The following is a 27904-nucleotide window of genomic DNA, read 5'->3' as shown; positions in this document are numbered from 1 at the left end:
AAGGAACTCAGTGTCTTCAGTTGTGTAAGGCAGAAGGAAGATAGTTCTGTGCTCTTTGGGCTACTTTTCTGATATTTTATTTTAAAATGTCAGCAATAACAGACACTAATTTTAAAGTAAAATTTAAGCTAGTCACTCACATTAAAAGTCAGCAATTTTTATGCTCTATTTCAGGTAATGATTGCCTACATGAAATAATCCGTTTAAGCAAACCAAGGAAAATATGGATCTGGAATTCAAGATAAACAGAATTTTCTGATTAGATAGATCTCATTATGTCAGTTCACTAAAACTGAACCTTTGGTGTTGTATGTATTGATTGATTTTGCTAGACCTAGGCAAAGACAAGCAAAAATGTTGTCTATGTAAAAATTAACTGAAAGTCTTGTGACTGGATTAATTACAACTGTTTCTGCTACAACGTGCATATTTCTGCTCAGATTCCTGCCAGAAGCACCCCGGTCTCTTGCCTCCCCAGAGCATGCCATGCTTGCAGGGGTGTCTGTAATCCAGCGAACCCTGTGCTAACACAGAATAACTCTGAGAGCAACTTCCCCCAAAAGGGCGTTCTGAAAAGGCCAAACCTGGTGGAAGCTGGTCTGATGTGGCCAGGTGATGGTGTGCTGCTGCGTGCAGCCTGGCTGGGTGTGCTTGAGTCAACTCAGAGCCCCAGGAACCGGTTTTTCAGTGCAGCAGGGAAAACACACCCCAGGCACCTCCCTCGGCAGCCGGCATGGGGCCCTTTCCCTCAGGTGAGGAGGAAGAGGAGCTGCCAGCCATGATGAAGGGGCTGAGCCATCTGTTTGGTGCCAGGGAGGATGTGATGCATGGAGATGCAGCAGCCAACCACAACAGCTGTGAGTGTGTGGGGACTGACGGGAGGTCTCGCTTCTATGCAGTGACCCAGAGTATTGCGCTGGGAAGTGAGGAGCTGTAGATGTGAGATCCAGAGTGGGGTTTGGTGCATCCGTCTTCCAAGAGACAGTATGTCCTGCCATCCGTCTGGCACCCCGCTTTAACTCAAGTTGTCCAAGAGCGCTCTCTGGGGTTAGCCACATGCTTGAGATTAAGCACGTATAAAGTTTCACAACCAACAAATGCCTCCACGTTGTGTGGGGACGCACACAGCAATGGGAGGGAGTTCTGGTCTCGTTGCACTTGGTGTGCTGTGTACTGATGGTAAACTCAAGATTTTATCTTGCAAGCTGGTCTGTTAAAGAACAGTCCACAACAACGTGGGCTGCAAATAGTGAAAATGGGTTATTTGTGGAAACTGAATGGTAATTATTAAACTCTGCTGTGACTGTGTCCTGTGATTTCAATGTGATAATCACTGAACCCTGTTCTGGGTCATGCTTCCTGTTTCCAAGCTTGCAAGTAGGGTAGATAAAGAAAAGCAGTGAATAAAATATCACTGTTGGATTCAGTACAAAGTTTTCTCATGACTTCTTTGAATTGAAAAATTATTATTTTGGTAAAAGATTCATGTGACCCTATAAAACATCTACATTAGTAATTTTGTTTTCAATAACAAACATGAAAACATCGATAAATAACCACAACATCAAATAAGTGATTTTTTTTTTTGGAAACTACAGAGTGAAAATAACTTGAATACTTTTGTTATTTTTATGTTTTCCTTCCTTAGAATTCTTCAGCCAATTCAAATTTCTGTTTGTTTCCCTTGTTCTTTTGAAGATAATGGCAGATTTCATATTGTGGATTCTACAAGAGGAATATAAAAGTAGGGGGAAAGAGGGAAAGATTTATTGTATAAATTCCTTATGATCCTGTCTGTGAGTAGTGAAATCTACAGTTCACTTTTTGACGTTAGTGGAAGCAGTCCTTGGTTGTTCTATTACTCAAAGATGGATCAAAGCCACTTACTGTGAAATAAGACTTGAATATGGGGAAATTGAAAGTATTTCAAAACTTGAGTTGCTGTTGAGGAGCAGGTCAACTGAAAGTTGAAGTAAACTGCCTGTTTACTTGCCTTCCCAAGAGAAAAGAAAGATTGGGTTATTCAGCACTCTGTATTAAATCTTAGTATGTATTCTTTGTAGATAGGACTGTCTGCAAAGGAAATCAGCTGTTAATATTTTTACTTAACTCAAAAGTAAAACTGAAAATAAAATATAACTTCTTATGAAACCTCTAAGGCATTGAGTCAAACTCAAGGAAGAAGTGAAGAAAAACAACTCAAAATGACTGACAGCTGCAAATGGTTAGTAGATTGTTGCCTCTGCTTGAAAATCAAGTGATTAGTAATAATGCAAGGAGTGCCAAATTATGGAGACCACAGCTTAGATAGAAAGCTTTCATAGATCTGCAGTCTGACAGCCCTATGCTCTTGTAATTTCATGCATGAAAAAAATCATTTTGCAAAAGCAGCAAAATATTGCACAGAAAGTGAGCACAGTGGTGTGTCTAGATCGCTGCCGTTCTTAATTCTTTAAGAAGTATTACGAGAGAGAGACTGCTAAGAAACATAAAACCTTGAGAAGGGGGAAAAAAAGTCTAATTTTTAACAGTATATTTCCAGTTCATGACTTCCACACAGGAGAGAAAAATCAGTCATCAATTCTTTGTCTGAGCTAAAAGCAAAACTGTCCTTGCTGTGCAGAAACAATAAAATAAAATAAAAGCACTGCTTTCTCTTGTTTGTTGAAGGCAGAGTAAGTAAACTGCTGGGATTGTTCCTGAATGCCCTGGGATGCAACAACATTTATCTTCGCATCTTCATGTAAGACACATATGCAAATGTTCATCAGCAGACAATAGGAATGAACGTGGCAGAACTGTAACTAATTGCAGTTATTTGTTGCAGAAAGTTTTATTTCCACATTTGCCACAAACTTGCTTTGAACAAGATATCCTACAACCATTAGTTACCCATGTTTGAAATCAAGGGAGTGGAAATACTTAATTCTGGGTATAGACGATGAAAACTACAAGTTAGGCATTTATTCTGCAAAGACCGCTGTTTGCAATGCTGATTTTGCTGCCAGCCACACTCCTTGTCGAAGATGCCAGCTGAATGCAAATCCTTTGACACACAGTCTGTTTGAAAACTTGGAAATAATGTGTTTTAGACACAGAGAGATCAAGGAAATAGGATTAACTCTGTGATAACTGTTTGTTTGGTTTGTATAAGTCTAGACAAGTATTCTGGGGAAACATCACTTTAGCATTGTCCAGTTCATACACTCTTCTCAAAGGATCTTCTGCCAGCCACTGCTATAGGCAGAATATTGGTGCAAAGGGACTTTTGCCCTGACTGGGTGCGACCACTCTATTATAATAACATGCCACTGTTCTGGTGTGAAAGCTGGCTATTGCCTTTAATGCTTGAAAGCAAACACGGTAGTGTGTAGCAGTATTATTATTTAACTATTTAGTCCAGTCCTGCATTTTTATTTTCAACTGTTTATTTTTTTGGTCTTTGCCCTCTTTTTATAAGACAAGAAAAACACTTCTGTGATTTCAAGAGAATTTTGGGAGCATGCTTCTGTTGTTTGAGCAGGAAACCATTTTGGAACTGTCCAGTTTGGTTTCTAGTTTGTTTTGTACAGTACAACTGTGGTTATTTCCACTGAGATTATAACCACAGATAATGCGTAAGATGCAATTAAGTGACTGCCATACTGATTTTCTTTAGTATACTCTGCAGCCATACAGCCTCAAGCTGTATTTTCATTAGTTGTTAATGAACTTAGACATAATACAGTGGGACAGATTTGCATGAGAGGCCTCTAAGGATGAAATAATTGCTGCAGTTTCTAGTTCGACAGAGAATACTGTCCTCCTTGTCAATATCATTAGGCAAGCAGCCTTCTTAGCCTTTAGGTCAAAATTTCCAGAAAGAAGGTATCTAAGTGAATAACATTTTGAGTGTGATATGCTACTGAATTAAGAATATCTTAAAACTCATACCCTAATTTCTCTCAAGTACTGAATTAAATGTTAAGGCAGACACATGCTGATAGAGAAATAGTCTGACCTCTAAGTTAGCTAAATTCATGATCAGACACTGGTATTTTATTTTCCAAGGTCACTAAATATTTGTCGAGTTTTGTGGAGGTGTTTTGTACAGCTGTCCGTATGCATGCTACAGCTACTTCAATTGGCTGAACAGATGTTCATCTTTGGGTTGAGACGTTAAAGGATGGTCCCAACTTAATAGTAAATTCCCCATTCAGGCCAAATTTTGAGTTCAAGTATTCACACCACAGACTTTCTCTTTTTTTTTTTTTTTTTGTTTGTTCGTTTTAGTTTTTTAGTTTTGTTTGGTTTGGTTTTGTCTTTTTTTATTTTGTTGTTGTTTTGTTTTGCTCTTTCCCTACACAGTTGAAGCATGGTCACTGCTACACATTTTAATGTATTCTGGTGGTGTGCTCTGTTGCAAAATAACAGCTTTTCCAAGAATAGGAAATAAATGCTTGAGTTTGTACTGTTCATTGTTAGGCTTATAAAATGCCTTGAGACCCATTTAGATGACAGAAGCTTCATAAATGAAGTCTTGTTCCTGTGAGCAGTGCAAATAATGGTAGTCTGTGCTGTGAAAAGCCTACTTCTGTTTGCACTTAAAAATTGAGACTAGAAACATCAGCCAGATGTCTCTAGAGGAAAAAAATGTAATCCTGAAACACTTCCATGTTGAAAAGCAGATGATTCACATAAAGTATGAAACCAGGACAAATAAAAGAAGGTAAGAACAGTATCTGTCCTTTAAGTTTGTTAAGGCTACTTTTTTAGTAATACTTTTTTTTTTTTTTTTAATGTCTTTATACAGTATTGCCAGATGAAAGAGAATTTCAACGTGCTGCTAAAATGAACAATTTGGAAACTATGGAAAAGCTGTTTAAAAAGAGTGTTAATATAAACGCTGTAGATACTGTGAGTATGAAATGTCCAAATTGCAAAGCTCAGGGGGTTGCATAGTGGAAGCCCAGCTAGCTAGAGCTGAGTGGGTCCCCATCCTGAAGATGACTAAGCAGTGTTTCATGTGTCCAGTATGGACTGTAGGATTTCATGCAGCATAACTCACAGGTTTTTGAATTTAGCCACTAGGCTGTGCATAAAATTAGGACCTAAGGGCCTCTGAATTGTGGCCCCTGCTCTGTTACTGACTGCCTTCTTGTGTAATTAATTCCTTGGGTTTCCCCATCTTTCAGAATGGGAGGACTTAACCTCACAGTCACTTTGAGAATGAAATTGTGCTGCTAACATTACAGACTTCAAATGCTGGTGTGAAGTGTTACTGCAGTATGCATGGAACCACAGAAGCGTTCTACCACAGCTTCTGGCATCGCATTGAGATCAGGTTTCAGATTTGCCATAAATAGACAAGAATGCATTTCTTAGCTGATATCAACTCCAAAGTCTGAGGACACACATTTCACAGTAACTGGAGTGCTGTGCATCAGAGGTAGTTGGACAACAACACAGAGATCTCAGTGTTTTATGTGGGAGTTGAGGAGAACAGTTTGCTCTCAGTGGCTATGTATAAATCCCTTGCTCATGAACATCCTAACATTACTTTACTCGTAGAAGCAAAAACACTGCTTCCTATGCTTACGTGCATTTTTCCCCACTGGGGAATCAAGAAGAAAATCAAGCTGCATTCCTTGTTTTGTTTGTGAAAAAGAGATGGAGACAAAGATTTATTTTGAGTAGACTTATCTTGAACAGTGACCGTGTACCAATTAATTGCTTACCTCTATAAATACATAGCAGGTGACCACGGAGCCCAATCAATCAAAATATTCTTGCTTCCTTACTGTTTTCCAGAATTTGGGAAATTAAACTAAATATATTTCCAGTCCAACAGTCTGAGTCTTTACTCTCTCATCCTTAAATCAGGTCTATAATATGATATTTGCTAGTGTATCTGCTTGGATATTTTGCATTGACTGATGCTCCTAGCAGGGACTTGGCTTATACTGGCAGAACAGCTCTTGCATTTATGTTGATTTTTCCAAGCACTGTATTTCCAAGCCAAATAAGCAAGGCTGCCAAAAGCTAAGTTTTGCTGATAAAACTATTTCTATGCAAGCATTTTTTCCTGGCATAAATCCCACCTGTTTATGTTTTTAATTCATATAGCTGTACATTTAGAACTCTAAATGAATCCGTCAGCTTATCTGCATAGAAGCACAACAGAACAAATACAAACTGACTTTTAAAGTTAAACGCTTATGTCATATATGAAAATTCTCAGTGAATTATGTTAAATCTAATTATGGTCACTTTAATTATAACTGAAACTGTTTCCACCAAGGTTTACTTCATTTTAACCAGTCTCTTTTAGATTCACACCATCAGTTACCTTAATGAAAAATTAATTAAATGTTTCTGGTAAGCCTTGAGCTGTTTCATCTGTTTAAAATTACTCACTGTTCACAAGGTGGAAGCTTTCATTTGCATAGATAATGGCTCAGTCTGGGAAGGTGACTCAATATTGAGAGAGGAACCTTATCATGTGTTGCAGAGATACAGTAAAATGTGAGGAGGATGTGAAAAGCAAATATAATTGTGTAAATCTAGTCCTCAACAGTTTCAAATCCAACTATATAATAAAATAGTACACATGGGTGCTTCTGGCAATGCATGCGTCTCCTCTAGGCAGTGTATGATTACTTAATCCCACTTTGACAGTGCGTTTCAGCAAAGGGATTGTTTTGGTACATACAACAGCTCTGTAACTAAACTGTTTGGGTTCTGCACAAAATCTTTATGATCAATGCCTAAATTCTCTCCAAGGGAACAGAAATACAGACAAAAAACAAGTTACAGGGGAAATATGTAAATGTATGTATATATTAAACAGAGAATTTGATTAATAATCAGAAAATTCAGAAATCCTGACATTTGCATTAGGAAAAAAGCTGTTTTGTGTATCTGACAACCAAAACTTTTCTTATTTCAGCTGAAGCGCACAGCATTGCATTTTGCTGTTGCAAGAAGCCATACATCTGCAGTGGATTTTCTTCTCCATCACAAAGCTAGACTCGATATGGCAGATCAGGTGAGCTGTTCTACATGTCTGGATTCACAGAGTGTAGCAACACCTTAGGGGAAACATAAAGGGAAATATTTCCTTTTTGGCCTGCATTTTGCAAAGTTAGGTGGTTGCTGTAAATACTTCTGTTTTTCAAGACTGCATACATTTGAATGAAAAAAAACAAAACACATCATTGCTGTAAAAAACATTGCCCAGACCACTGGCAATATCGAATGCATGTGTAAGAACAAGGGTTGTTGCACGAACACCCGGTCTCTGTGGTAGCTACATATTAATCATTGGCTACTTGTATATGAAAGTAATCACTATAAGTAAAAATTAGACCCAGAGATAACTGGGAGATCAGAAAGTGACTGCTTGTGTTCCCTTCCCCCTTTCTGCTGTGAGCAGCATAATGCAAAACTGTCGGCTACTCTGCAGCCTCCAAGACTTTCAGAGCTGAGCAGTGTATGGCTAATTTGGCTGGGCCAGATGGCGATTCGCAGCACAGGGTTTTATTCAGATGCCATGACCAAACGTATGCTGTTATTAATAAACAGGTTATTCAAGCTAGGAGTTTTCCAGTGAACTGTAATTTGTTTCCAGAGAAGCTATTTGTTTAGTTCTTATATAATATGAGTTACACATATATTTCATCCTGAGTAATGAAAATGGATTAATCATTTACATACACACACACACACACACACCACTTGCTTCTCTCTTCTTATCCACCATATGCTGCAGCATTTATTTATTAAAAAAAAAAAAACAAAAAAACAAAAAAACAACAACAAAAAAAGACAAATTCCATGCTGGAGGAACCAGTGGGAGGGAGAAAGTTTCGTCATTGTTATTTTCTGTTGGAATGAAAATCATACGAGAGAGATCTGTCCGTGCCAGTAGCTGGCAGCTTCTGGCCTCGGTGTTCACTTGCAGTGTAGGAAAGCCACCCACTGTTTATCCCTGTTCCATTTGCTCGGGAACATTGTCCTGCACCGCCTCGCCAGTGAGTGTCCCACACAGAAGGAAGGCACTGCTCATTTCTTCATGGCAAATTATTTTTCAGATTCGCTCAGGCATTAAGGTGATTCAGAGCATTATTATTATATATTTTTTTTTTAATAGCTGGGTAGGGTGCATTGAAGCCGGCTTTGGAACATAAACCTTCCTCCCAGTGCTGGGGTTCTGTTAAACACTCAGAATCTTATTCTAATTAAGGATTGCCTTTTAATTATTGGCTCTTTTAAATTCCTAGTTGTTGTTAATCATTTTTATTCAAACATTATTGGAAGTACTCCATTATATTTAGCACACAGAGTTTAATTATTATGACAATAGATGTTATATTTGATGGTGATTCATGTACTTTTTGGCAGTCAGATTGATATTGTAGTTGATAAGAAATAGAATGAGCATACTGCAAAGAAGAAAAACTCTTAAGAGAATTTTGAGAGAAGAAAAGAAACCTTTAAGAAGAGAGCTAACTGGAAAATCATGGTGACTCATGAAAATACAGTTGTTTCACGTTATAACCCAAAATGTAATTCACTGTGCCCAGAACTGACTCCCTCAGGAGTCACACAGTTTCTGAAGAGAAAATTTTGGGGTAGAGAGAGACATTTTGAGGTAGTGTTTCACCCCTCCATCCTTGAACAGGATAAATCCTTGTCTGAATATGCCGGGCCTTCAGTCAGGGAGAGGGGGAGTCTAAGCCTCTAGTGTAATTTAAGTGAGATGAACCCCACTCACATGCTGATGTTCTAGTGCCTGTGGAGCAGACCCTGCTTGTACACTGAATTAATCAAAAAGATTGAATAAATTTGGCAGGATGTATTTTGGTGGTAATTTCTGACTTTTTCATTTTATTTAAAGCATGGCCTGACAGTGATTCATCTTGCAGCTTGGACTGGAAATCTGGATGTAATGCGAAAATTAGTTAAAGCAGGCGTTGATCAAAAGGCTAAGAATGAGGTGTGTTGATGACAAGTTTTTATCAACTGTAAACATGTTAGTGTTGGGAAAAAATCAAACCCGTTCTTACAGAGTTGCTTGTGGTTTTTCAGGAAGGAATGAATGCACTACACTTTGCAGCCCAGAACAACAGTGTTAAAATAGTTGATTATTTTCTCCAAGATCTTCATCTGACTGACTTGAACAAGCCTGATGGGGTACAATATGTTTTTTTTGTTGTTGTTTTTTTTTTTTTCCTGTTTATTCCTTTAATGTCGTGAGGCATCTGTTGTGGGCAAAACAATCTTGGCTTGGGAGTTCCAACAAAATTAAATTTATTACGACTTGCATAAACGTTTAATTACTGATTTGGGTATTGAGAAACAAGTGTGACAAACTGCCTGACAGGCACGTGGAGAGAAGACCTTTCCTCCCCGCTTGCCTGCCTGAGGTGAGCTCTAGAGGCCTCTCCTCCCTTGCTCCCCTTTGCGCAGGCCCATTGGTGAGGTGATGGGTGGCAGAAGGGGTTGGGGTCTGTCCATGGTGGTTTTCTTTTTGCTGATCTTATTTCTTTTTTTCTCTGCTCTGGTCCAGGGTTCCTCCATGAGCACCCACCCTCTTGGGGTGTGTGTCCCCCTGCATCTCCTCCCTTGCATCCTCTCACGTCTCCGCCTGTGCATCCTCTCATATTTCCTCTGGTATCTCCCTGTGCACCCTGCCCATAGATGTGGCTGCCCTTTGTATAATACCTGGCAGAGGTACCAGGAACCAGATGGGTTCAGTACTAGTGGGTCGGTTTTGTCCATTGCTGACAATGCAGGCTTCTTCCACCAGTGGAGTATAAACCACATGCAGCCTTCTTACAGGGCTGCTTCAACACTTCAACAGTGCCAGGGCCTTGTCTTCATCGTGCTTTGCTATGTCTGTATTTTTCCTTCCCACTCTGTTGGGATCTCGCTTTGAAGGCTTGCTTAGCTAGGTAGGGTATTGTATCTTTACAGGAGGAAAAAGTATTCTCATAGGATCTGTCACCAAAAGAGCAACTCTTCCCCATGCTCTTTTTGAGCCTTTATTTGTATCAACTGAATTCTGTCTACACGTGACAAGGCTGACATTGAGAAAAGTTTATTTAACAAAACAAACCTCTATGGTTTAGGCCTTCATGGAGTCTTCTCTATATTGAGACTATATCAAAATTATGTTCTAGTATCTTGGATTTTTTTATTAGATTTTTAATACAGGCCACTATCAGGTAGCCTTTGACAACTGGTTAGATGGTCTCATCATCTGACCAGTGGTATTATTGTGCCAGGATAACTTTCCCCTATTGAGTTGTAAATAGTTGGATAAGGCTTTTTTTTTTTTTTTTTTTTTTTTTTTTTTTTTTTTTTTTTTAGTTTTAACTACCTACAAACAACAACAACAACAAACAGTGTACAGCATTAAGTTCAGATCTCCTGGATGAAGTTTCTGAGATGCAGCTGTTGTGGTCTGTGCTTGCAGAATTCAGATCAAGTGTGTTAAGCCATGAAAATAAATTATTAGTGCCTGCTTCTGAGCATCTTCAGACATTTAACAAAACAGTCCTTTTGATGAATAGTTTAATAGCAATCTTTATACCTCATTTGTTGCCATTTCCAATCAGTTTTCAAATATTTTCTTCAGGACACACAAGATGTATAATTTGGTGGGATTTTTTTGCACTACAAAATTCTGCTTTTTAAAAATTCTTGCTTTTCTCATACATACATACTTTTCTGCTGATGAACTTGGTCATTATTATATATAAATGTTTATGAGAATAACATGCACATATATATGTCATATGTCTGGTAACTGGAAGCTTTCGATAATTCTGTTTCTTTCCATGATTATTTTCTAGAAAGGTAGAAAGCCATTTCTTCTGGCATCTGAAAAAGGCCATGTTGACATGATAAATAACTTGATTGCTCTAAAGCTGTTCACATCTGAAAAAGATCAGGTAAGGCTTTCTTTTTGTGCTTAGGAGAGATTACTTTGTTTCAGTGTAGTTACTGCACAACCCAGCAATGTGAATAAGCTGTGCAGGTGCCGTTGTGCTGGCGGTGATATATATTGGACCATCAATGACACAAGGATGATGATTTTTCAGTAATTAAGGGAAGACAGTGGAACTTCTGGTCCTGTTGCCAGAAGCCTTTTCTGTATGCATTAATTATTCATGTAAAGCAAGACTGGCATATGCTGCCTGTTGGAAGAAAAGGGAAAGTCTGGAGGTGAAGGTGCCAGCCTCTGTACTGGGACATCAGGTTTTGCATTTTCTTCACTCAGCTGTGTCTGTGTGCCACCACTGAGTCCTGTGTGACTAACTTTTCAGAGGTATTTAAGTACTTCAGAAGGCAAATAAACATGTGGGGATTTTTCAGGAGTGCATAAATGCCTGAATCTGATTGAGCTTGCTTTTGACTCTACATTTCAAGGTGTCTTACTAACTTTCAAACTCCACCTTTAAATTTCTTTATTCCTTACATCACTATTAGTGGATTTGGTGTTTCTCTGCCTCTGAGGCATTGCAAGGACAAATATATAAAAAATGGTGAAAAGGTCAGAAATCGTGTTCATAGAGCCATGTAAACAAGCATTCAGAAAGTCATGCTGTCATTTTGTTCTTCTGGTAATATATTAAATGCTGCATTTCAACCCAGATCTCTGCTGTGCTAAGCAGTCTACTAGCAAAGGTTAAAAGACAGCCTTGTCCCAGACAGCTAGCAGGCTGAATGTGTAGAGCAGCAGTGATGGGAGGCAATCGCTGTGATCCTACAGAGTGAGAAGGTAACAAGACAGGACTGAAACTCCACTCTTGGGTCACTAAACTCCACATCTTGGGTCACTAAAAGCAGCTGTACCCATGCCTTAACAAACATACTTTTTTGTAAAAGAGATTTGGATTTTTTCCCCACTAACAATGCGATTGAAAAGCTGTTCTGGAATCTCCTTTCTTGGAAGGTCAGGATCCTTCTCCTAATTTCCATCTTCAGTTTGTTTCTAGCCAGTTTTACACTTGTTTTTATGCTAGTGCTGTCTTTTAGCTCAGAAGCTTCTGCAATTCCTGATAATCATTTAGATTGCCCTTCACGTCTATTTGCTTACTGGTATGCCATATTTTTCTCACTTAGCTAATGAAGAATCATGCTCATGGTGAAAAGGATTGAAGATTGCTACATTGACATCAAAGCCATGACAGCATTATATACACTTTCTTAGGTTTTGTCTGTTAATCTTCAAGTCAGTCATTCTGGGGACTTGGCATAGTCCCCATTGAAGTAGGAAAGAGTGCCCAAAGTTTTCTTCTGATTCATTCTTTAAAAGTTAATGTTTTATTTATTTATTTATTTATTTGCTAGTAATGCACTGCAGTTTTCAGAGCATAAGCAACCATCCAGACCAGCAAGGTCACAACTATGTGCATGGGAAAATGCTCTTTTCAAATAGGCCTGGCTCTTGAAACATGCTGTAGGTTTGCTACCGCCGCCTTGTACATAAGAGAGAGACAGAAGGACAAATGGCTTGGTTTAAGTGCATGTTGTCCTTAATGTTTTGGGTTTATTCTGTGTTCTAAAATGTCTTCTTTGACATTCTAATTTCAAGGAGGGAAACACCGCCTTGCATCTAGCAGCCAAAAATGGACACAGTGAAGTCGTAGAAATTCTGCTCAAACAGTGGGAGGAAATAAATGACCTCAATCAGGTGAGGACACAAATTACTGAAGGAAGTAAAGTTAGAGATTTAAAAAAAACAATCACAAATTACACTTTAAAAGAATTTTTTTCCACTGAATAGACTTCATTAGTTCTGCTGCTTTCCTAGCGTGTTCGTGTCCTGTTTCATTGTCCCTCCTCCAATAAATTCAGCTCCACTAGCTTCTTCAATGTCTCTTGCTCTGTCCTCTGTTCCTCATGCAATGACCTCCTCTCCATTTTGCATCCCCTATTTATTTATAGAAGGAAATGGTCCAGCAGAAGAAAGGAGTAAGGTATATCCACTCCTTGCTAAGGCTCTCCTCTTCCTTTTTCAGCAAAAAGCTTATGGGCAGAGGGGTTCTCCCTTTTCCAGGTAGTCTGTTTTTTTTTTTTTTTTTTTTTTTCCCAGCTGTCCAAAGTTGAGGCACAGGAATTCTTTTGAAATGTGAAGCCCTCCTTTTTTCCAATATTTGACTAGTTAAATGTGTTATTTCTGCACATAAAGCTTGTGCTGCTTGTGTCCCTGCTGTTCCATGGCTAGTGGTGTCACCTATCTGTCCAGCTGGAGATGTTACTTTCTGTGGATAATCAGGTCTCTCTTATCCCACCATGAGCTATATATTACAATAAATTAATTTTTACTGAAATTATGGTGGTAGAAGTTCAAGCAAGGAAAGATCAGGACATATAAATGTTTCTGTGAATGTTGAAGCACTGGAGAGATTTTCTGTAAACCTTTGTCCATTTTAGTCCAGAAACAGGGATTAGATCCTTGTGCAGGTCATCTACACAGAAGTAGCTTATTTTAGAGACCTGCCGTGGAGATATGGAGATTTTTGGCTTGTGAGGAGGTTTGAAATAAATATGCAGCAGAATTATTTTTATTAAAAGTGCTCCTCGTAGGTAGAATGTGAGATGGGAATCAGTTAGAAAGCCATGGCACTAGACTGACAGAGACCAGTGCCTATAGTGTGTGCTAACACGGTAGTGATGCTGGCTGATGTTGAAGGGCAGCTATTGATTCCCAGAATCTTTGTTTCTGTTCCTGTTGATTGCAATATTCTCTGAAAGGAGAACAACCAAGGCAGGTGAAACAGTTATCTGTATTTTACACTTTGCTTTATGTATATCAACATAATTGTCACCCATCACTTAATTGCTGGTGAGTTGCCATTTTATTGAAGTGTTGGCTTGGGAGCATTCAGGTTATGCTCTCTTGGGACCATCTCCCCTTTTTTATTGAGGTGGATGAGTCTGATAAAGATAACCTGTGTAGTGTCATAACTTTATAATCTTTATAACTACATGGATTAAATTGGAACAGGCTTTTTTTTTTTTTTTTTTTTTTTGTCTAGAATGGAGAAACGCCATTTTACTTGTCTGTTGAAGGCGGTCATGAAAAATGTGCTGAGCTGTTACTGGAAGCAGGGAGTGACATCAACATTTTAACTCACGTATGTACACAAAATCCCTTCAGCACACTGCTACTGGTGCATCCTGGGCTGTGGGAATGGCTTTGTCTTCTCTCTTCTGTGCGTACTCACAGTGTATTTGCTCTGCTTATTTTTATAAGATGGTGTGTGTATATATATATATACATATATATATATATTTGTATATAAAATTGGGAATGCAAAGAATGTTAATTGTGGAAAAAATTTAGCATAGATATATTTGACAGAATAATGTTGTTGGCCTTTTTTATTTACTGTCTATTGAATAGTAAAACATATGGTTAGGAAATGTAACCATGTAGGGTAATTGAAAAGCCCCATTTTCGGCAGCTTATACGCCTGAACTGATGACAAATCTGTTCCCCACATCTGGTTCCTGAACTCCAGTCCGGCTCAGATATGTTAAATGGCCCTGGCATGCCTGTTGCAAGAATTTGCAGCAATGCCTGTGATTCCAGCAGAGTGAGAGCTTGTTTGTTTTAGCAGAATTATTAAGAGAACGTTTTCTATTGATTTTTTTCTTAATGTGTTATGTGACTGTAATGGCTTGTTAAAAGTCAAACTGAACTAACAGACTGGGAGATACATTGGGATTATTGTAGTCCATGCCCCCAACGAAGCTGACAATGCTGAATTAGCTCTTTGCCAATAAAGATTGAAAAGGACCATAGGGTACTGATGTTTTCAGCATATTTGTTGCATTGTGGTAACGACAGGAAGGTCCTCCAGTGTTTACAAAAACATGTAGCTGTAACTGGTGGCCTACTTCATACATTTACATCATTTTATCAAAGGGAGGCCTTTTTTGCAGGTGTGGACAGGAGGATAATAACACTAATATAAATAAAAGATTATTCTGTATTGGTAGCTGTCTTCAGTACTGTTTATTTATTTTTCCCAACAACAAACAACATTTCTTGTCAATAACATTTCTTTCAGAACAACAGCAGTGCATTACAAATTGCAGTTCAGAATGGACATCTATCTTTGGTTACTTTTCTTATTGATAAGAATATTGATCTGGTCCCTAAACCTGAGGTGAGTGTGTATCAATACAACTTTCCTGCTGTTCCTCAGCGTGCCCTGTCTTTATGGACTTCCTTGAGAATTCACATACTGAATAAGGCCGAGTAGTTCCTTTATTATTTTTACTGTATTTTGCCTGTTGTGTAATGTGACTGAGATGATTTATTTTAACGATCAGTCTGTTTTTGCACTGGTTGTTCTCATTGGCTTTCTGTAGCTGAAGCAACTCGTAAAACTGTAACTGAGGTTTTGGAAATGTTTCCAGTGCAGCACTGTGTACGAGCTTTATTTATCTTTCTGTAGCCCCAAAGAAATGGTTGTGGTTTATAAAGATTAATGAGCTGGTGTCTGGCACTGGTATGGAATTATTTTTTAGCTGTATTTAACAGAAACTGATGAGTCACAGGTACAACAAGCAAAGTGATCTTGCCAATCTGCTGGTTGAATAGTGACTGGTGTTGGACCTGTGCCCCAGTTATTTTCATGAATAATAACTCATATAAAAACTTAATTTCTTTCTAGCTATAACTTGCTTTTTATAATTACTACAGCAAGCCAGGTTATTATGAAGGATATCTACAGTAGCAGTATGCTACAGGAGTTTATTCCTGGAAAGTAGATTTTGACAGCTCATGCTCAACTCAGAATTATTCTATCTCCAGCCTGTTCAAACAAGGGCAAACCCAGTTTTCTGAGGGAACACAAACATTGCACCAAACTCCTCGCTCTCAGCCGAGGCCAGCAGCGCAGCGCAGTATGGATGTGTACAATGCCTTGCTGCAATTGTATGCGGCAGCACGCTGCTGTGCACGCTGCTCTCAGCAGCTGCAGCTTCCTCTGTGGTGTTTGCTCACCAGCTGCTGCAGCTGTGGCAGGAGCAGCAGAGGAATGCTCGTAGAGGGGCCTCTGGCACTGCTGTGCGCCCCAGGGTGCCTTGTCTGCAGCCCTGTGGCTCTGCAGGAGCACGCCCTGTGTCCTGTTGGCAAGGGTGGGTTTTAGCAGGAAACTCTTCCTTGCTTGAATGGACTTCTAATAAATGCACCTAATCATCTAAGCTTGTTGCTTTCCCTCCACAGCAGAAGAATTCTCCGCTCCATTTAGCAGTCATCAATAATCATCTGCCGGTAGTAAAAACACTCTTGGATGCTAATCATGATATAAACTTCTTAAATCATGTAAGAAAAACTGGGAATTAATAATAACTTCACTGCTAAAGAGGAGATTATGTGGATTTTGCTCCCCCCCCCCCCGCATTTTTTTTCCTCCTCATGAGCTCAAGGTAGAAAAAAAAAAAAAAAAAACAACCCCCAAAACAAAACAACAACAACAAAAAACAAAACCAGAAAGGAAGAGGCAGTTTCCCCTTTATATTTCTGTGTGTGTGCATTTGTATTAGTCACTGGTACATGCTGTGCTAGTAGCATTTTTGCAAATACAGATAGCAAAATCTTGTATACTCGGAAAATATTTGGATTAATTTATTGTTCAAGTGGTATGACTCATGCATAAAACATGACAGCAATGTCTCAAACCTGATTGTAGAGGTAAGCACAGTGCACTCTGTCAGTGGTCTGGCAGATCTCTTTTCTCCCCTTACAATAACTCTGACAAGTGCACTTTTCCTAAGGTATACACAGAGAGACCTCTGGCAGGCTTTCGGACTCTCATAACCTCAAGTTATCCAACTGAAAACTAGTACAGTGCACACAAGCTTGGTCAACTCAGGATCTGTTAGTTAATGGCAGTTCTAGACAGATCTAGCTATGTCATTCTAGATTTGTGAGGTTCCCTCCAGCCTTTCTCATTAAGAAACCATGAAATCCTATGAAGATTAGTGCACTGAAAGAACAATCAGAGCTCCCTAATGGAAGATGGAGCATTACTCTGCTCTTTGGATGTATGTTGCTCTCTCAGTGTGCTGGGTCTGGCTGGGATGGAGTTAAAGGTCTTCACAGCAGCACATTTTGGATTTGTGGCCAAAACAACGTTGATAACCCAGCAGTGTTTTAGCTGTCACTGAGCAGTGCTTGCACAGCATCAGGGCTTTCTCTGCTCCTCACTCTGCCCTGCAGTGAGGAGGCTGGGGTGCCCAGGAGGAGGGAGGGGACACAGCCAGGTGGATGACCCAAGGTGACTGAGGCAATATCTGTGATTCTGCGTGTCCTCCCCTCCCCACAGCATCACCCTCAGGAGGGATGTCACAGGTCTCTGTGGCGCAATTGGTCAGCGCGTTCGGCTGTTAACCGAAAGGCTGGTGGTTCAAGCCCACCCAGGGACGTGAGTGCCCATTTTCCTGCAGGCGGGGACATGGGTGCATGGCATTTGGCTACTTGGCTGATCCACAGCTTAGTGGCCCCCACCGTGGAGGGAGAGACGTTCTCCATATTTGCGTGTCTGCCCACTCTCATGGATTGTGGGACACTTCTGCACTGCATCTGGAGGTTGTTGTCCATGACTCTGTAGACTGCCACCAACCATGAATCCCCTCAGATTCTGGATGCCTTCCTCTCTGCTAACCCACTGGCTGATGCCAATGTATTTACTGTGGCTGCCAATTTACACACACCCTCACATGTTTCTGTGCTTGATCCCTTGTCAACTTGTTTTCAGTTTTTGTTCTTTGTGTGTTGTTTACTACTCTGCTTTGCCTGGGGGAGCTATGACAAAGGCACTGGCCTTGAGCTTAATGTGGTATATGGGCCCTTCACAGCTGCTGTCCCCATGCTCTGAGAACCAACTCATGAAGAAAATCAGCAATTACATCTTTTCCCCTTTTCTCTTCTGAGAGATGTTTTGTGGAGAGAGAAAAGAATGGCACCTACCTTTCCTGTCCTCCAGGAAAATAAGTCTTTCCACCCCTGTTATAAGGCCTCTTGGTTCCTTGATTATCCTTGCATAATCAGACTGTTTGCACTGGTGTGTGTGTGTGTGTTGTGATTCTGATTATTGTTTGTAAGGTTACACAACTCATTGGGAATGCCACATGGAACATGTCCCCAGGCGGTAGATCAGTGGGTGGCAGGCTGCTTGGAGGAGCTGGGCAGGTGCCCCAGGCCATTCTTGTCACCCATAGCTTGGGGTTTCATGCCTGAATGGGCACATAATCCCACTGACCCTATGCCTGTTTGAAGGAGGGGAGCCCTGCCTGCCCCAGTGAAACACAGGGACTTCTGATGCTGTGCTGAGGCCTGGCATGTTCCTGTTGGGCTGCTGCCCAAAGGCCTTGGAAAAGACAGAGAGCGACTGTCCCACCAGGGCTGCTGAGGCCCACGTGAGGCATAGCCCGTCTCCCACCTGGCAGACAGGGATGCTTCCTGCCATACTAGCCAGAAATATCCTCCAAGGAATCTGTAATTTGTCCCAACTCATGGTGCATTTAACTGCTGAAGATTAATTTAGGAGGTCACGTGTATTCCCAAAAGAGCTTCTGTGAGACTTTATGTGGAACCCTTGTGGCTGGCTCTCTTGGCGTGTAAGGTCATGGTGCTTGGCTCTACCACACTGAAGTTAAGGTGGGATTTAATACTTCTCTAAAGGTGAAAAGGCTTCTCCAACCAGCTTCTTCTTTCTCCCAGCTCCTTGTGCACCCCCAGCCTCCTCACTGGCATGGCAGCATGAGGATCTGAGAAGGCCTTGACTTGATGTAAGCACTGCTCAGCAATAACTGAAACACCAGCATGTTAGCAGCATTACTCTCACCTTAAACAGCGCCGTACCAGCTACTAGGAAGAAAGTTAACTCTATCCCAGCTGAAACTAGGACAGTCACAAAACCTTCAATTTAAAAAGGATGCTGTATCATGTGAAACATGCCAAGGGACAGTTCCAGCTACACAAGGTTCCCACAAAAGACAACATATCATATTTGCTGCTGCATTACACCCATAGACATCAGGAATACTTTCCTGTAAGTGCAAATAATAAAAAAAAAGAGTAAGAAGCAAACACTTCTTAGTGAATAGGAAATGCATTTTTATTACTAGACTGCTAAACTCTCCAGGGCACTTGCTGCTAGTTTCTTACTGACATTCTGTAGAAGGGTAAATAAATGGGTTTTATTTGGGTAAATGAAGCTGTATAAAGACCACACAACCCTAATTTCAGGCCAAAAGATTAGACTTGAAACAGAATGTTCCTTCAGCTGTACTTTATGTCAATAGTTTGGTCTTTTGCAAAGTTTGTTTTGTTTTGTTTTGTTTCATTTTATTTTATTGTGGTTTAAGGTTCACTGCACACTCCATATCATCACATTGTGGCAGGGCTGGCTAAGAAACCCTGTCATGGACTGTGGCACAATGTACTGTTGAAAATCAAGGTTGTCCAGTTGTTTTTGCATGAATTTCAGCACGGAAAGATTACTTGAGAGGATAGCATGGCAGTTGGCACTTGCATGAATCACTCTATCCAAAGCACCTTGTTTTAAGAGGGTAGAGCAAGAACTCCTCACATTACAATCTGTTAGAGGTGCATAACAGCAGCTTTGTCCTGACCCAGCTGGAGCTCTTGTCTGTTTTTCCTGCAGAGATCCCAGATGCTTTCTTGTTTGCCTGAAACAAAGCCGGTAGTTAGATCATTGGAAAGTTAAGTGTTTTCGTTCTCTTCAGTATTTTCTAGCCAGGGCCATCTCTTGTTTTGAGTCTTCTGTAGATTCAGATTGTATGCATTTTTTTTCCCCTATGGGGACTTTGGTTTATTGTATTTATTTGCTGTTATTAATTTCAGAGGCAGGAAACTCCTCTGCATCTGGCGGCTGATCTTGGCAATGTGGAGCTGGTGGAAATGCTGCTGAAGGCAGGCTGTGACCTCAAGACCATGGATAAGGTAGATGACACTCCTCACATATGCAAAGATTATGTAGCTTTATATTTTGCTTTGTAACCTTCTTCCCAAAGATACAGGAAACACATGTTTCCAGTCATCCTTCATAAAACGAGTGCAGCCAAAAGTTAGCTGCTTCAAAGGAAGTCTGCTTTTAACGCTGCCTTACCTGCGGCTTGTAGAGGTCTGGAATGGCTTTGGCCAAGAGCTCTTTTTGAGCTCCGATGTGATGAAACACACCATGAGCATAATCCATCCATTTAATCCTTTAAAAAAATAATTTCCATGTACAAAGCTGTCCTGATAAGAGTAAAGCTTTATGAAACTAGTGTCACTTTTTGGTAACCTGATGTGAAGTTTGGGGCCCCACCTTTGCAATGAGTTGGTATGGAGACACCAGAGATGTTCCCATCCATGTGACAGAACATCAGACAGGAAAAAGGGGAGCCTGCTTGGACTACACGGTGTTCCCCTGGCCTCTGTGCCCTGACAGCCAGAGTCCTCAGCCCACAGAGCACACACACCTGTGCAAGCTGCAAGCTGGAATACTCTCTTGGGAGCTCTTCCTTCCTGCCTGCTGCAGGTGTGATTGTGGTTGGAAGTGACTGAAAGCCAGGAGAGTGCTCCCTGTGTGCCCAACTGCCATGCTACACATGCATACAGGATGACAGTGGCACAGGAGGCTGGAGGCACCCCTGCCTCCAGCCCCACCTCCCAGGGAGCGCAGGGCAGCTTTGCAGGGTTGGAGCTCTTGCAGTCCCTGGTCTCTGCGCTTACTAGTTATGCCTGTGCTAGAAGGATTTTATGAAACAAAAATTCATGGCTTCCAGTGTCATGCTTTCCTAAAAGTGGGTGAATTAGAGTGATCTTGAGCAGAACCATGAGCTAAAACTCAAAAGGTATCCATCAGGGAATTTTATAATAGCTGGAGGGTTGAAACAACTTATAATGTATTTATTTATTTTTCTTTAATATACTTTATTTTATTACTGAGCCTTCCAATAAAGGGGTTAGCTTCTTTTAGGTCTAACTTTCTGGAATGCCTAACACTTGATTTGTAGAGCATACCCTGAATATTCATTCCTGAGGCATCTCCACTCAGTGCAAGCCCACTGAAAATGGATGATTACAGAGAGAACCCTGAAAAGCTGCTGAGATGCCTCTACACCAAAGTGCTGGTCATTGAGGTAGGCTCAGATGGACTGAACAGTCATCTGGGCTGGAATTAAAACAATGGCTTTTTATTCCTTTGGTTGTCTGCACTGTCCATGAGACATTGCCTTCAGCTGTTGTGACAAAGTCATTCCCACGCTCTCTTTTCCTTCTGCAACCCAGATTCTCTTATTGCCCAAGACAAGATGTGGGTTTGCTCTTAATGTAGCAGATTTCCAAAGCAGGGGATGCAGCTCATGCAAAGCATAGGAGAGCCTTAGTTGCAGCCACACTGAAGCCATAAAATTATAGTAGATACGCTTTGTTGAAGAAGAAAAACTAAAAATAAAGAGATGGGGTTCTGTAAACAAAGCTCATGTTTTTCTTCTGTGCTGTCCTCAAATATAAGAGATCATGTCCTGATTCACTCTCTCTGCTTCCAGAATGGAAAAACTGCACTAGCTGTGGCATCAAGGAGCAATTATGCCCTAATTGTAGATATGATCATTAAAGCAGAAAGGTATTACGCCACAGAACAGGTAAGAGACATCTTTTTGTTATGCTGAGGGGAATTGTAAGGAAAAAGCTGATTCTGATCTTAACGTGCCTTTTGCCTGGTTTCCTTTTGGCAGGCTATAAGACTGGCCTTGATAAATCAAGGACTGGGAACAGGAAAGCCTTTACCCTGTCGAGGTTTTATCCCCGTCCAGCAGTAAAGCTGCAGGCAGATTTTTTTTCATTTTTCTGCACCGAGCTCCACATGCATTGCAAAGGGTTGGAGAGAGAAATTCTGACCCAAATGCAAACTGTGTCACCGGCATCAGGTCGGTGTCCTTCGGCACAGCAAAATCCGTGGCTGAAAAATGGAGGAGAGCAGGTGTCTGATTTTACTTTGCTGTGAAAAGCTCAGTGCTGCGGTGGGAGCTCCCTCTTCTGTCTGGCCTGCGTTAATTACTAACCACAAGAAAGGAGGCAGGGAAAGAGCCAGACAGGGCTGTGAAGTGACGACACGGCTTAGAATGACCTCAGGTTGTCTCAATTTCTAAACTTCTTTCCCAAATTGGCATGATTATTTAAATGCAGGCTGCTTGGTGATGGCCTTCCCTAAGGGGCTGAGAGTCAGACGAAGCCAGTAACTATTTTGGCTTGCATTGACTATCCCCTGTTGGCTGTGAATGGGCCTGTGCCCTGTAGCAGGTAAGTGTCCGAAGAAGATGAGCTGAATTTAGCTCCTTTACAATCAAAGGAGCATTTGGAGGCGGGCTTCTGGTGAGGACCCCTTTAGAAACCTGCCCTCAAAGTCAGACTCATCCCAAATGGGTTTTGAAAATTCAGGACTCATTGTGTCACAGGGTCTTAATTGATGCCATCCAGAATATGCAGAAAGTTAATTTATTCCACTAATTACAGTCATAGCAATGAGCTACAAAACATGTGCTACACCTCTACACTTGATGAAGGGGAGGTATTTCAAAGGAAGATGAAAGTTAATTGATGAAAGTTAATTTTAGGGCATGTTAATGCTCCATAAATAGTTTAGTCTTGTGGCGGGTTGCTCTGTTTTTATTTGGACCCACAGGTTTATGTGAACTTACCGAGAACTGATTAAATTTGTTGTGTTTTGATATAATACAGTTTTAAATCCCCAAGCTATCTCAAATACCGTTTGCAGGCAGTAAGAGATGTCTATTTTAACATCCACTGTGGAAGAACTGGAGGAAGGAAGATGCTGACACTATTTATTTATGCAAAGCAAGTAGTTCTGTGAGCACCAGAGCTGGCAGGGCTGGCAGAAGTAATTCAGTCAAGTCTTGGGGTGCAGCTCTGAGTTTCACTGCTCTTTCGCTCTCATTGCTAAGCTGCCTCACAAGTCTGTAACTTGATTCTCATTCCTGCTTCCTGCTTGCCAGTGTTTGCTTTACCAGGCTAGGCAGGAGCCTCTTGGGGTGGTATGAGCATGCCTGATCCTGCCTGAGCACATGAATTAGCTGGCCTTTTAACACCCCTTCCAGCCCTGTGTGTCCAAACTGGTGATGCTTAGTCACAGGGAATTGTGCTGTTAAATCACAGATCTAGATCAATTATTATGATGAAAACCACATCTGTGAACTCCATGCGTTGCACATATTTGACTTGTCAGTCCAGAGTTTTTAGTTACAGTATTGTTTAAGGGGCTTAAAGGGGAATTTAGAAGTGAGGTCACTTGTTGCCAGAGAAGATATGACAAGTCTGATAGCAGTGAGCACATAATGCTCCTAACCTTTTGGCATTGTTTACTGAACTGCCTGAGGAGAAGGTAAGTTGTTAAAGCAGCTGGTTTGCCTGCAAGAGCTCAACAGACACTGGGAAACAGAAACCTATGTGCTTGGTCCCCTTACCTGAAGCTAAGGGCAGGGCTCAGATGTTACAGCTAGGGAATATAAAGTTGCTCTGCTGCTGTTGCCATGTACGAAACCACACTGTTTTAAACCATTATTATAGCAACTGTCTTTTTATTATATCGAGCTGACTTATCTGCTGTGACAACACTCTAGTTACAAAAGGAAATGTCATGTTGCTGTGAGGAAGTGCACATGACTCAAATGTGTGTGAAAGGCTGTCTTGTTCTCTCTTGTTTGTCCTTTTTTTTTTCTTCTTTTTTTTTTTTTTTTTTTCCCTTTTTCTTTTTTTCCTATTTATGGCTACAACCCAACCCTTCCCAGGATGTTTTTGACCAGATTTGAAGGCTGCTCTTACAGTCCCACACTGCTGCTGCCTAGACACATGATTAACAGCAAAGAGAAGCTGTGGTGCTGCAAAGGGAGGAGTAAAATGCAGTTTTATTTTTGTTTGTTTTGTTGCTGTGTGTGTGTGCGCTTGTTGTGGTGGTGATGGTTTTCTATTCCTTTGTTTTTAAACCTCACAAAAGAAAGATGGTACTGGAGAGAGCCTGAAGGTGTCATGTGGTCTGTCATAAACCTCACTCTGCACGTGTCAGGAACGTATCATGAGATAGTGACTGCATCAAGAAAAATGGATTCAAGCATACATGATGATGATTAGCTACTGAACTAAGTGTTGCTATTTTTTTTTTTCTTGCAAGGCTCTCAAAAGGTTAGGAAATGACCCTAATAACCCTATTTGCTTTGCCATCCTGAAAAAGATTAGGTTTTTCACTTTGGAGACTGATCTGAAGCAGGCCTAGCATGGCCAGTATCAAAGTAGTCTGAAGTTACCTACACGAGGAACCAGGCCTTTCCCTGGGTGTCACTCAGCTGGGGCTGAAATCACTGCTGGGCATGGCTCTTGCAGAGATGCCTGGAAAAAAAAAAAAAGCAACACCATCAATCCTGTTTCGGGTAATCAATGAATATGTAGCAACATCATTTTCAGTCTGGAGGGTAAAATGCTTGTTTTTTAGCTGGATTTTTGGTTTTGGTAGGTATCTGGTTTTGCTTGTGCAAGCAGTAAAACTAGATCCAGATTCAATGTGTGTGTGCATATTGGTGCTCAGACACCTTGCTGGCTGGGGGTCTGTGGGCTAAACCCAGGCTCTCGCACAGCTGCCGCCAGGTGACTGCTGACACCCACTGCAGCCGGGCTGAGCTGACAGGGCAAAGGCAGGAGCACCCTGAGCAAGTGCCATGCTGGTGGTACACAGCACGAGGAATGAGTAAGAACCATGGCTGAACCCCAGCCATGTTCAAAATGTGGCCTGTAAAGCAGACAGCTGAAGGGCTCAACTTCTACCGGCTGTTAATCGCTGTTGCATATCACGTGCCAGAGGCAGCTTTATTTTGCTCTTAATAACACATATCAACAAACGTAGGAGGTCCTTGTTTCTGTCATTCCCAGTCTTAAAACTGTAAAACCATCATCCATGCTAAGATATCTTCCAAAGAGCTCTACTTCTATACAAATACAGTTTCTTTACCTGCACCGAGCATATCACCTGCCAGTAGTCACGTATGGCTGTACACACACAGTGTTCACTGCATCCTGAGTGAAAAATGTTCCCACCTTTACCACAACGTTAGTCACGTGCTTTGTTTTTTTAGGCACATCTAGGTCATGGTGATGATTGGTTGGACTTTGGTTTGTCCTTCAAACAAGATCACAGTATACAGACCAAGCAAATTCGTTCCTCCCTTTGGAACCTGGCATACAATCAGTTAAAACCCCAAGAATGGAAAAAACTGGCCCTGTTCTGGAAGTTCACAGATGAACAGATTAGAGCTATTGAGGAACAATGGACAGGTAACAGTAACTAATTGGATGGATAGATGCAAGTTAAATAAACCACGTTCAGGCACAGAGCTGCTCTTTAATCTCTGTGGGTATGACAGATACACGCTGGCCGTGCTGTTTTTATTTGGTGTATGAAAGCGAGCAGTGGATGGATACAACACTTGCCACTAGCTCTGGGGAAGCAGCGCTGTAGGAGCACAGCCCAGTCCTGCTCTCCCTTTGGGCCTGAAGAAACCTTTCTCTTTGTAAAGCAAAACTAGGAGTGGAGCAGCATGGAAGGGTCTTGCAGGACACATGGCACTACTGCAAGTGAGCGCCTGGAGAGCTGCATGAGCCAGGAAGACCTTGTTTGCACTCTAGCTTCCTAACTGCCCTGAAACTGCAATTTCTGTTTTCAGGTATTTCAGTGCCAGGAAATTGATACCTCTACAGCACACTTGCACTCATTTACTCCAGGGTATATTTATTTCCACAAGTTACACAAAACTGAAAGTTAAAAATTAATTTTACGATGTAATAGTATTGGATTCATTTTTTTTAGCCTTAGGATAAAATTTGTTTTTATTTATTTTTAACCTTTATTTCTCAGTATTAGTTTTGCTTGTAGGTGAGAAAGGAAGTGAGAGCAAATGAATTGGTTTTAAAAACCTCTTGTAACTCTAGAAGTGCAAAAGCACAAAGTAACACTGTTTTCAGCATATGACAGACGAATGCTTTTGTATTGTGTAGGAAAAAAAAGTTATAAAGAACATGGACACAGAATGTTGCTCATCTGGTTACACGGTATTTTGCTGGCTCACCCGAATCCTGTCAAGCATATATATGAAGATTTGGTGGCAGCAGGATTTCAACATTTAGCTGGTGAGTTGTTGTGTGGTATAGAGAGAGTATTACCGTGTCTTCTGTGAGACCACCGCGAGGTGCTGAGGTCCCTGCCTGTGCTGGGGAAAATGTGACCATGGCAGAGATGAAGGACACTGTTTTCCTCTCTGTGAACCTGCCCTTGGAAGGGGCTGAGGTTGGACGAGGAAGGGAGTTTAAGTGAGACGATTTCTGAAGGAAGCAGAAAATATGCACTTTGCTTCCCTCCTTTGTCTTACAAACACAGTTAAAATGTGGTTGGTTATCCTTCAGTTAGATGAGTGCTGACCTTGCAAAAAGCAGAGCCTGCCAAGCAAGCATTTTCTCTTGTTTTTACAGAAAAGATCCGAGCTCAAAGTAGCACTGACATGGACTCCAGAAAATGTGAAATTTCATGAGTTCATTGACAGAACATTGTATAATGGAATTACATGCCAGAAGGAAAGGGACTTTTACATACAAACAATTTTCTGGAAACTGTGATGTATTTTGAAGCTGTATGATTTTTTCCAAGCTAGAAGTTGCCCTCCTGCAATATTGGTTAGCTCTTTCTCAAATACTTTGCTATATAATGATTTAAAGTGAATGGCTGGCTGATAATTTACAACTATACTGTTAAGCATGAACCAACTCCCTACAATTTCTACACCTGGTTTAACACTGATATAATAATTCCATATTGGATCTGCACAATTAAGCTATTTTGTATTTGACATAAAACGTAAATGAGATGTTTTCTTGCTGAAATAAATTTAATAAGTGAAAATCACGTGTATAAATCAACACTTCCAGAAATAGGTTGGCACCTGGCTTCATTTGGGATTCAGGCTTTTATAAAGTTTTACTAGGATAATAGTTTTCCCACCTGGAGAGAGCTTTCCTCATGTTTAACTAGTGCTAGGATTATGACATGTTTCTTCTTCAGCATTTATGTAGTAAAAATAAACAAAAATATCATCTCCTAAAACCACCTGCAGCTGGTAGCAGAACTTCCTGTCATGGCATAACCTTGTTTACATACTCAAAATAGAGTATTTGATATTTTAATACTTAACACAGTGATCATCTATTTCTTGTTCATTTCCTAGTATTTGGTAGTGACTTGATTAATGTTTAAAGGTTTTCTGATTGCTGAATATATTTCACATCTGAAAAAATGTATAAATTGTAAAAATACTTGATATTCCCATCTGTAACAAAACAGCAGTTTTAGCATATCATGGAAGTATTGAAACATTGCCTTGTCTACCACAGCTAGCATTATTTTGTACTGAACTTTACTGTTTGTATGAAAAAGCTGATAGATAATCTGTATCTTAGTCTTATGCCTAAACACCCTCTCACATGCAACCTGCTTTGACAAGGCTCCAGAGCATTACAAGAGATGCAGGCTGGTAAATCCACAGTTTGGAACTGTTTTGGAATTAGGGATTTAAGTTAAATTACAAATTCTTAGGTCCTGACAAGTATGTACCAACTTTTGCAACATTCTGTAACGTTCTTGAGAAATGAAAATGCTTAACATTTTGATGGACTCTAGTTACCTCACACAGCCCAAACCACATCCTGGTTGTGAAGGCCATTTCCCTGTTATTCTTCATTTCAGTATGCCACTGTAGGATATAACTCAAATACGTATGTCAAGTACATTTAGTAAAAGCATATATAAGAATAATAAATCTGATTTTCACT

General features: G+C 40.6%; 1 protein-coding gene and 1 non-coding gene across 2 annotated transcripts; both read left to right on the top strand.

Annotated features, from left to right (window-relative positions):
- The first annotated feature begins 363 nt into the window (after nucleotides 1–363).
- Nucleotides 364–27843, top strand: ANKDD1B (ankyrin repeat and death domain containing 1B). Its single transcript, XM_040541985.1, has 15 exons — nucleotides 364–857; nucleotides 4793–4896; nucleotides 6929–7027; nucleotides 8879–8977; nucleotides 9070–9174; nucleotides 10839–10937; nucleotides 12584–12682; nucleotides 14031–14129; nucleotides 15069–15167; nucleotides 16232–16330; nucleotides 19877–19975; nucleotides 21568–21663; nucleotides 25162–25360; nucleotides 26081–26212; nucleotides 26552–27843. Exons 1-15 carry the CDS (start codon nucleotides 734–736, stop codon nucleotides 26608–26610), a joined length of 1611 nt encoding a protein of 536 aa, XP_040397919.1. The 5' UTR covers nucleotides 364–733; the 3' UTR covers nucleotides 26611–27843.
- Nucleotides 17360–17433, top strand: TRNAN-GUU. Its single transcript has one exon. It is a non-coding gene; the product is annotated as a tRNA-Asn (tRNA).
- Nucleotides 27844–27904: the final 61 nt, after the last annotated feature.

The sequence above is a fragment of the Cygnus olor genome, chromosome Z, assembly GCF_009769625.2.
Source record: "Cygnus olor isolate bCygOlo1 chromosome Z, bCygOlo1.pri.v2, whole genome shotgun sequence".
Lineage (NCBI taxonomy): Eukaryota > Metazoa > Chordata > Aves > Anseriformes > Anatidae > Cygnus > Cygnus olor.
Note: the sequence above shows the minus strand (reverse complement) of the source record. Positions and strands in the feature narration are given on the sequence as shown.

What these genes read in the sequence shown, in the direction of transcription:
- ANKDD1B (XM_040541985.1), top strand. Translation starts at nt 734, where the DNA reads ATGGGGCCCTTTCCCTCAGGTGAGGAGGAAGAGGAGCTGCCAGCCATG. An exon ending in AGCAGCCAACCACAACAGCT is followed by an intron (nt 858 to 4,792) that starts GTGAGTGTGTGG and finishes GTCTTTATACAG; the next exon opens with TATTGCCAGATGAAAGAGAA. An exon ending in AAATAAATGACCTCAATCAG is followed by an intron (nt 12,683 to 14,030) that starts GTGAGGACACAA and finishes TTTTTTGTCTAG; the next exon opens with AATGGAGAAACGCCATTTTA.